This window comes from Poecilia reticulata, linkage group LG10 (genome assembly GCF_000633615.1).
Source record: "Poecilia reticulata strain Guanapo linkage group LG10, Guppy_female_1.0+MT, whole genome shotgun sequence".
Taxonomy (NCBI): Eukaryota; Metazoa; Chordata; class Actinopteri; order Cyprinodontiformes; family Poeciliidae; genus Poecilia; species Poecilia reticulata.
Window position 1 is genome coordinate 32383931 of NC_024340.1, and position 9754 is coordinate 32393684.

A 9754-nucleotide genomic window follows, 5' to 3' on the forward strand; every position below is an offset into this window, starting at 1 on the left:
TTTGTTCTTTATGTTGGCGCGCACATTTAGTTAGCATGTGTATTTGTATCAACTTAAGTTTAATTTGTTTGCTTGAGACTGACCTTTTGTTTGTTTTGCCGGTACTTGCCTGCCTTGGAGTGGCCAGACAAAAGATGGGGGCCAGGGCTCAGCAGCTTAAATGCCGATTGGACTACACCACTAGTTCCTGCTGGCAGGGGAAATTTGTAATTTCTTTGTTTAGATAAGTTTTGCATTTAAGTAAATATTAGTATTTAAACTTTAATATTTTTGATTTTCATTTCGAGAATCTTTAGTTTAGCCAAACTTAGCTGTACTGTTATTTGTTTTTGTGTTTGTAATTGTATTCTGTTTAGTTACCCCTGTTGTGTCTTAATTGGTCTGATCAGCCAGTATATAAACCCTTGTGTGTCATTTCTTGGTTAGGTCAGTTATGTTTGTTTGTGCAGCCAGTTTGTTTACATTTTTGCCTGAGTTCAGTTTTGTTTATTTGACCTCTTTTATGGGCTCAGTTTATCTTTTTGTCATTTTTTAATCTTTGGGTTAAAATAAAAAACCCTATTTTTCTAATTGATATCCTGTGACTCCTCCTGTTTTAACTCGGTCCATCACAGGGGGCCTCATTGGGTCAATCAGTGTTGCTTCCTAAGTGGACAGTTTGATTTCACAGAAGTTTGATTTACTTGGAGTTATATTGTGTTGTTTAAGTGTTCCCTTTATTTTTTTGAGCAGTGTATATATGTCAATTAGAAATAACAAAACAAAACTTGATAGCAAAACCTTCATGTTTTTGGTTGAAGTTCATTTAAATCCCATTCTGGTTGGAGAAATCCTATAAAACAAATCTTACACTGCAAAAACACAAAATATTACCTCCTGTTTCTGTGCAGTTTCTTGTGGAATATCTTAGTACACTTAAAAACACTAAAATAACTTACAAATAAATTTTAGCAAGAAATATGAGCTTATTTTAAGTAAATATTCCCTAATATTCATGACAATATTGTCATTTTTAAGTGACGTGTCTCAATTTCGTCACCAGGTGGCGGTAGAGCGCTCCTTATGAAGAATCACCATGACAACACGCGTTTGACTTCGAGGATGTTAAAAGAGCGCGAAGCTCTCTGTGACGTAATGTGATGACGTTGGAAGGAGAGCGAGCGGGACCCGGTGCTGCCTTCAGGCGCAGCTCCAAAATCTTACAGCCGACAGGAAACATTTACTGACTTTAGGAATGTAAAAAGGAATCATCCATCCATCCATCCATTTTCTTGCACCCTTTTTCCCTCAGTGGGGTCAGGAGGTGCTGGTGCCTCTCCAGCCAACGTTTCGGGTGAGAGGCGGGGTCACCCTGGACAGGTCGCCAGTCTGTCACAGGGCAACACAGAGACACACAGGACACACAACCATGCACACACACACTCACACCTAGGGGCAATTTGGAGAGGCCAATTAACATGACAGTCATGTTTTTGGACTGTGGGAGGAAACCGGAGTACCTGGAGAAAACCCACCATGCACAGGGAGAACATGGAGACTCCATGCAGTGAGGCCGGGAATCGAACCCAGAACCTTCTTGCTGCAAGGCAACAGCTCTACCAACTGCGCCACTGTGCAGCCAAAAAGGAATCATATGAACCTTAATAATTAAATAAAAGATGGTTGTGGTTGTTTAAAATACATTGACGTTTGTATCAAAGGCAGGAAAATAAATGTAAACATTTTTACTCATTTCTATAAATGGTGAAGTTTAGTCAACACTTAGTAACTGTTTTTAGCTTCTAACTGTTTAATAGGCTGAGGCTGTTTATTACATAGTGTTAGAGAATGGTGGATTAACAATGAGTAATAACGGCTATCTAACATGTAAATACTGTTTTATTAAAGTYGATACAGAAAGTGAACCTTTTAACGTTACAGCACTGACAGGCAGCGATGTTTATGTTTCCTAACTGTGGCTAAAGCTGCTGCTAGCTGGTTTATTCTCCCATTGGAGGCTGTTTATTTCATACACAGGTAGAGAATGGTGGATTAACAATAACCAGGGGTGAAAGTAAGGGGGGACGGCAGGGCACCGCTACCCCTAAAAGATTTAGCGGGGGTTCGCAGTACCTGCAGGAGAGGAGCGGCTGTCTGCTAACATCAGTGGGTTCACTGTGCAGCTGAGTTCACCCACTAATCAGCCGTGACTGATTAGTTTTTCAAGAACAATCTAAAACAGACTTAATTAATTATAATTATTTTATTAATAATAATTATTTATTTATTTATTTACTGCGTAACTTTGACCCCTGGATGTCTGGGTCTCTTTGGTTTGATTTTTTGGTGCCAGGTGGGACGGGTTCTACCTGAGCCAGAACCTGATCCACTGTTTTCAAGCAGAGTGAGAGCTCTGACTGTCTGACCTATCTGTGCAGCAGGAGGCGGATAAAAGCTGCAGCGTCACCTGCTGCATCTCAGATCCGAACCCGGACCCGGCGTTGTTCAGACAGGAGTCCCGGTCCGGTTCAGCCTGAGGTTCTGCTCTCTGACCCGCTGCTGGTCTCTGTGGTCCCGTTCCTCCTCCTCCGGTCCGGTTCTGCTCGGAGCGCCGGAACCAGGCGGCCTGACTGATCGGAGATGCCGGTTCGGATCCCGGACGACTCGGACTTCTCCTCCTTTAAGGATCAGTGTCTGAGTCCGGACGGATGGAGCAGCAGGTACAACAAGGCCGGAGTGACGGTGTGGTGCCGCGAGCAGGACAGCAGCTCGGTCCAGAAGATCAAGGTAACTCACCTGGGAGACCTTCACAATAAAAGCTCCAGGAAACGTTTCACTTCAACCTCAGCGGGTCCAGATGAGACTTTCCTGCTGGTTCTGTCCGCCTGTCCGCTGTGTGTGTGTGTGTGTGTGTGTGTGTGTGTGTGTGTGTGTGTGTGTGTGTGTGTGTGTGTGTGTGTGTGTGTGTGTGTAGCTCTGGGTTCCTCAGAAACCCAGAACTTTAATGTGAACTTTTTCAGAACCTGCTGACCCGGCCGGTACCACCGGACCTTCTGAGGAATGAGGTCATCAGAACCCGAATGACACATGGAAACATCTGAAACGGGAGCTGAAACCGGATCCGGAGGAAAACCCGGTCCAGTTTCCAGGCGGGTCACGAGGTCCGCAGCAGTTTGACTCTTTGTTATCAAAGAACCAGCAGGGCCCGGTTCTGGTTCTGTACTTTTTAAGCTTCACAGCTAGTCGGACCAATGTTCTGGTCCCACTAGCTTATGGACCACAAGACCCCCTTTTCATGGTTCTGTTCCAGAAACTGGTGGTTCTGTTTATGAAGAAAACACATCCTGGTTCTGGTTCTGGCAGGATCCGGACCAGGTCCAGTCAATGTTGTGAGGTTCTGCTGTGCTTCAGCTGAAACCTTACAGCAGCGTACCGAGGACACGCCCAGAAACCTGCTGCTGGTGCATTGTGGGTAATGTAGGCACCAACTGCATTCAGGAGGTCAAAGGTCAGAGCAGAAATCTGTCGTCTTCTTCTCTGGACCTCCAGCTTCACCGGTTCATCTCCTCCGGGGGTCGGCCTCCCTGCTCGGCTCTGGACCTGCGTGAGCCTCCAGGTGGTTCTGCTCAGGTGAGGTCATGACCTCTGTCCATCTGGACCTCCTGCTGAGTGAGGAGATGTTTGGCCTCCATGTGAAGCTGGAGCTGTCTGAAGGTTGAGGTCACTGTGAAGACCAGCTGACCATCTCTGTCCCCTGAATCTACCTGAGTCGGCCCAGAAAGTTCTGATGGACCCCCTGACTGGCGGTCACAGAAGAACTGTGGAGTTTTACGGTTCTTCGATCAGATCCTTTGACCTTCAGTCTGAAGCTCAGCAGAATCTGTGGTTTTATTCGCAACAGGAAGCTGTAAGTGCTGGACAAACAGCTGGAGGCTCCAACCCAGACCTGGATGTCGAGGTCATCAGGAAACAGGAGGAGCTGATGGAAGGAACCGTTCAAATCTCCTTCATTGGTTAAAGATTGAATTGTTCAGTAACTGAAATGGTTGGTGTTCAACCAACTCTGGGTCTGATTGTCCATAGCAGCTGCAGTCTGAAGCAATTCTTCCAGAAGGTTCTGTCAGGAGAAGCTGCGGGTGTAAACCAGCCAGGACCCCTGGCCAAAGCGCCCAAACCCGACCAACACATTCTGAACCCTCCGAAGATGCCTTGAGCCCTTGAGCCCTGCGTAGATGTGCGTCGATACTCCGAACCCGGCCAAGATACCCCAATCCCGGTGTAGATGCCCTGAACCCCAATAGAATTAGTCACAGATGCCCTGAACCGGCATCATCGCCTCCTGATGAGCAGCTGGGTGATGAAGCTCAGGACGTCCTGAATGATTGATGCAGTTCCTCAGTTCTGCTGATTGAGTTACACGGATCCAATGACAGCCGTCCAGCCGAGCCTGACGGCCCTGAAAGATTACAGCCTGGAAAAGATGACGTCCTGTAGGTAGCGGCCGCCTCCCCTGGTATCCGGTAACCAGTGAGGAAGAAGAGGCTGAAGGCTGCAGTGTAACTCCTGGACAGAGTGCCCAGAGGTAACAGCCACTAGCGGTCTGATGTCGGTTGGGTGGTACCTGCAGCTCCTCATCATCATCCTGATCTTCATCACACACACCTTAGGAGTCTTTCTATCCTCAGAGATGTCTCAGGCTCCAGATGTGGGTTGTTCTCATCTGATAGCATCACCTCCCAGTTTTCACCACATTTACAGTCATATTTGGATGAAGACGTTCTCTGGGAACAGCTTGTTGAGGATCTGATGGTTCTCCAGGGTGATGGTGAACCGGATCACAAGGTTGAAGTTGGAACCAAGTGGCTCAAAGTTTAGAAAGTTGACATCTGGAGGTTTGAAGCCCATGGAGGTCCTGTGGTCGGTTGCTCAGGTTGGAGGACTTCCTGTCTGGCTGCTTCTTCTTGCTGTTTCCTCTGGGTTTGTTGGGTTTTCTCTTCCTTCTTCATTAAAGATGAATGACTCCGTCTGCTCAGCTCTACCTGAGCTTCCAGATCACCTGACAGCACCTGATCAGCCTCTGAGCAAGGCAGCGATCGAGTGTCTCCTTCAGAGGTCATGTGAGAGTTGAACTTTAGACTTCACTTTCCTAAAGAACAGAACCCAACACAAGAAGTTCAGGTGACCCAGCCTGGAGTCATGGTACCGGGAACGGGTGAGGAGCCACCTGGTGGCCATCCAATGGAAGCTGGTGATGATGGTTCTACTTCCACAACCTCTGACCTTTAGGTCCAAGTTCTGGTCTGAACGTCCTGGTTCTGGTGAAACCAGTTCTTCTCTGTCTCTGTTCCAGATGAGGATCGTGTGCAAAGACGTGACGGCAGAGACGCTGTACGACGTCCTCCATGACACCAGCTACCGGAAGAAGTGGGACACCAACATGATTGACACCTACGACATCGGCAGACTGACGGTCAACACAGACGTGGGATATTACTCCTGTCAGTACCACTGGACCCGGTCCAGACTTTATTCCAGAATCTGACTTAAAACCAGACCACCCTCGACATTCAAATCATAAGAATAGAGGAAAGTCTCGTCCTGATTGGCTGTTTATGGGGTTACATTTGTAAAGTTACACTGTTAAAATTAACAGCAATAATTTGGGTTATTTAGCCCATCAGAAGAAATGGGGTTCATGTAGTCATATATCTGTATGTTATTCATTCATTTAGTGTCAGTTTCAAACTCAATATTTAATTTGCAAAGTAAACATGTAGCTACCTAGCTCAGAGCTAATCTCACGTTGGCTAGGAGCTCAAGGAAGTTCTAGAAATGCTCTCAGTGACTCAGAAAGGAAACATCCGGTGCCATTCCCGGCTTTGGGGAGGAACGTCTGACTTGCATTCAGGATATTGTAAAGTGAGGATGGTTCTGGAGGCTCTGGACATTCGTTGGTCTCTTTTGGCCTTACCCTTTCAAAGGCAGATGTAGGATTGGGATGCCACCAATGGAGTGGTCACAGTTTTTAAGACAGGGGAGCGGAGAGCACCCTCCAGCTACTGAAGGTCAGACATCTCAGCCTCCCTGAGAGGCTTGGTTTATGGTGCCGTCTTCATCCTGGACAGGGAACATTGAAATAGGTCTTTACTCCTTAAAGCTGCCGAGGTGTTTTGGGAGTTTGGTTGTCCCTCCTTGTGTGTGTTGTGGACCTCCTGAATGCCTACGACCGACTCCTGCAGCTCCCCCTGCAGGAGTAGAGGGTGGTTTGAGGCTAAAGGAGCAGCATCCACATAATTCTTGCTCCCAGTGCAGGTTGGATTCCTCCAACTCTACTTTCATGCTAAACCTATTGGCAAGACAGCAAAGAGAAAGCTTAGAACCTGGAAAGACAAAATGTCTCCACTGATGTCTAAATGTTAAGTAAAAACATCCAACCGGGTCTGAATGTTGTACAAGTTTTCCCTCATTGGTGGGCAGAGGAGCCGTCTGAGCAGATTCCTGGTTTTTCAGTCACTTCCTGTGGAAAGTGATTCAACTTTGGCTGGATGTTGAACATGAACAGTTCAACTGGGAATGAATGACTTCATTTATTGCCCCTCTGGTGTCTGTTTGAAGGGAAATGCCCGACGCCTCTGAAGAACCGAGACTTTGTGACGATGCGGTCTTGGCTTCCACTTGGCAGCGACTACATGATCATCAACTACTCCGTCAAACACCCGGTCAGTGTCTGCTGCTGGTGCAGGTCGGGTTGCAGACAGAGGTTCTGGAAAGTACTGACCCGTCTCCTGTTCCCTGTAGAGTTCAGCAGCATGTTTACAACTCTACAGTTACGGCAGAAGGATCATGTTTTACAAGAACCACAGGAAGTTGTCACATTGCTTTCCCACGTTAAAATCCAACTTTCCTGTCTGTTCGTCTCCATAGCAACATCCTCCTAAGAAGGACTATGTCCGAGCCTTGTCTCTGCTGACGGGCTACCTGATCCAATCCAACAGTGCCACCAGCTCCACCCTCTACTACCTGACCCAGGTGGACCCCCGAGGTGAGGCAGGAAGACTTTCAGGGCTTTGTCCTCCGTTCTGTCCTCCCAGAGACCTGACCCTGAGTCCTGTCCCCTCCTGTGTCCTGCAGGCTCTTTACCAAAGTGGGTCGTTAACAGAGTCTCTCAGTTCGTGGCTCCAAAGGTAAAAGTCTGTCCGGTTCCTCCCGCACATGGCGTCTCTGTCCCCTGTCCAACCCTGTCCTGCCGTCTCTGTCCCTCCAGGCCATGAGGAAGATCTACAAGGCGTCTCTGAAGTACCCCGAGTGGAAGCGGAAACACGACCCGACCCTGAAGCCGTGGATGTACCCGGAGCAGAACACGCTGCCCTCCATCAGCCCGGCGGACCTGACGCTGCAGCGGGCGGACTCTCTGGAGAACATCGACGAGAGCGGCGTGAGCGAGGAGAAGCACAGCGACGACGAGGAGACCTAGGCCGTCCTCAGGACTGTCCTCCTCTCACCCACTGGCTGTTGCTTTGCTTGATCTCCTCCAGCTGGAGACGTTTCCCACTGCCAGTCCTCCAGTGTCTGTCCCTGTCCTCTGCCTCCACCCCGAAACCTTCTGTCCACAGACTGTCCACACCGTGACCTCTGAATGACCAGAGGTCGTCCACAGACTGACCCTAGGCTGACCAAACTGTCCACACACTGAAGGCCCCAACATACTCGGGCTGCTTCCGTCTGCGCCGTTCATGGAATGAGCACAGTGCACCCGAGTATGTCGGGGCCGCAGCACACTGACCTCTGGCTCCACCAGGGGTGTCCAAACTTTTTGTCATGTAGGTCAGAAGTATTAAATAGGCCAAGAAAATAAAAATACAAAATAAAGCAGCTTGTTCACTGTAGATCCAAACCATGAACAGGATGTTGCTGTAAAACAGAAATATCTAGTTTACAAATGATTTTGATAGCAAATTGATTCTCAGTTATAGGAACAGGAAGTGGTCACTTTCCTTCAAAACAAATTCATGAATTTAAAAAAAGCTGATTTTGTTGCAACAAAGTTGGCTTTTCAGTGAAAGTCTGTGGAAAAAGACTAATTATAAAACTTTGTTATAAAAACACAAATGCTGTGTTGTACTTATCTTTTCCATTTCAAGAAAATGATCAATTTCAATGATAATTGATTAAAACAAAAAGTATTCATCCGCACCAACCAGCTGCGCCAGCCGGCCCACAAACGGCCCCGGGCCGCACTTTGGACACCCCTGGTCTACGCCGTGGTCCGGCTGTCTGTCCTCTCAGGTTTTCCAGGAGTTCCTTCCAGGTTTTCCAGGAGTTCCTTCCAGGTTTTCTAATGGAGCGTTTAGATCAGATTCTAGTTTAAATTCAATCCTAATAAATTATAATCAGTAAATAATTATTTTGTAGATCTTTCCAGACTTTCTGTGAGATTTAAGGACGCTTCATGTGTTGAACTGAAACCAATTCCTCTTTACTGAATGAAACTGAAACATTTTTTACCTTTTAGACCAGATTGAAATGTTATTAGTTAGAAAGATGATCAGATCGATGCTCGTGATCAATAAAGGTTCCTGTACCTCCGTCCCTGTGAGTCATTGGTCCTCACCTGGAGGTGATGACGTCATCACCTGGAGGTGATGACGTCATCCTGCAGGTTTCATGGTTTGCTGCAGGACCTGGTCTGTTTGCAGCCAAACACAGGGGGCGCTGTTTTAACGTTACACATCGTTTTAGCCCATCGGAAGAAGAGAGTTCAGTTTTCAGTCATTATTTCACTATTTTATTCAGAAAAATGTAACATCAATGTTTAGCTTATATAAAATGTCTCAGGCCCAACCTTTTATTTTGATAGTCCACTCTGCAAGTGTATATTTGCTCAATTTAGCTAACTATTCAACTTTCTAATATTTAGTTTGAAATAAATGAATAAACAAGGTGAAAATATGACCTGGAAAATGAGCTCAGTTGTTTTTTCTCTTCTAAAAGGCTAAATAATGCAGATTATTGCTGTTAGTCTGACTGCAGCGCCCTCTGGTGGACACCTGGAAGAAGCTTTAAAATCTCAGCTGACGTTTGTTCAGAGAATCTGGTTCAACATGAGTTGTAGGAAAGGCAGGGTGTCCACAGGGTGGCGCTGTGGGGAACCTGCTCCGCCTATAGAGCTGACAATCCCAGATCCCGATGAGGAGCAGCTCTGGCTGCTCTTCCTGCCCTGATGAGGAAAACTCCATGTGATCGTTTCCTCCGGCAGCCGCTGAGGAATGCCGCTTATTGTCTCAGCCGCTTCCTGTTTCCTGTCTGCTGGGCCAAGAGGAAACTCCACCACCATCAGCTCCTCACCGCTGAGGACAGGACGCCGCGTCCCGCAGGACTTCCTCTGCAGCTCAGAAACTCTCATCTGCATCTGACCAGCTGGGAGGCGCCTGATGACCGTCTGCTGGGACCGACTGATGGACGGGTGGCACCAGGTCAAACTACGTCCAAACGGGGCGCTGTGGTGGCGCAGGGGCAGAACACGACCCACACATTGAGGCCCCAGTCCTCATGGTCACAGGCTCGATTCCCAGCCTGGCGACATTCACCGCATGTCCTCCCCTCTGATTGTCCTCCTTCCTGTTGAACTACCTTCAAATAAAGGCCACGAGAGCCAACAAAACCTTAAAAAGAAAAAACTACATCCAGACCTGGTTTAAGACCAGGTTAGACCAGGTTTAAGACCAGGTTTAAGACCAGGTTAAACCAGGTTTAAGACCAGGTTTAAGACCAGGTT

At 47.5% G+C, this 9754-nt stretch overlaps 1 protein-coding gene across 1 annotated transcript; it reads left to right on the forward strand.

Moving 5' to 3' along the window:
- The first annotated feature begins 2297 nt into the window (after window positions 1-2297).
- Window positions 2298-8565, forward strand: stard15 (StAR-related lipid transfer (START) domain containing 15). Its single transcript, XM_008420972.2, has 6 exons — window positions 2298-2766; window positions 5330-5477; window positions 6595-6698; window positions 6904-7021; window positions 7111-7163; window positions 7244-8565. Exons 1-6 carry the CDS (start codon window positions 2620-2622, stop codon window positions 7451-7453), a joined length of 780 nt encoding a protein of 259 aa, XP_008419194.1. The 5' UTR covers window positions 2298-2619; the 3' UTR covers window positions 7454-8565.
- The last annotated feature ends 1189 nt before the right edge of the window (window positions 8566-9754 follow it).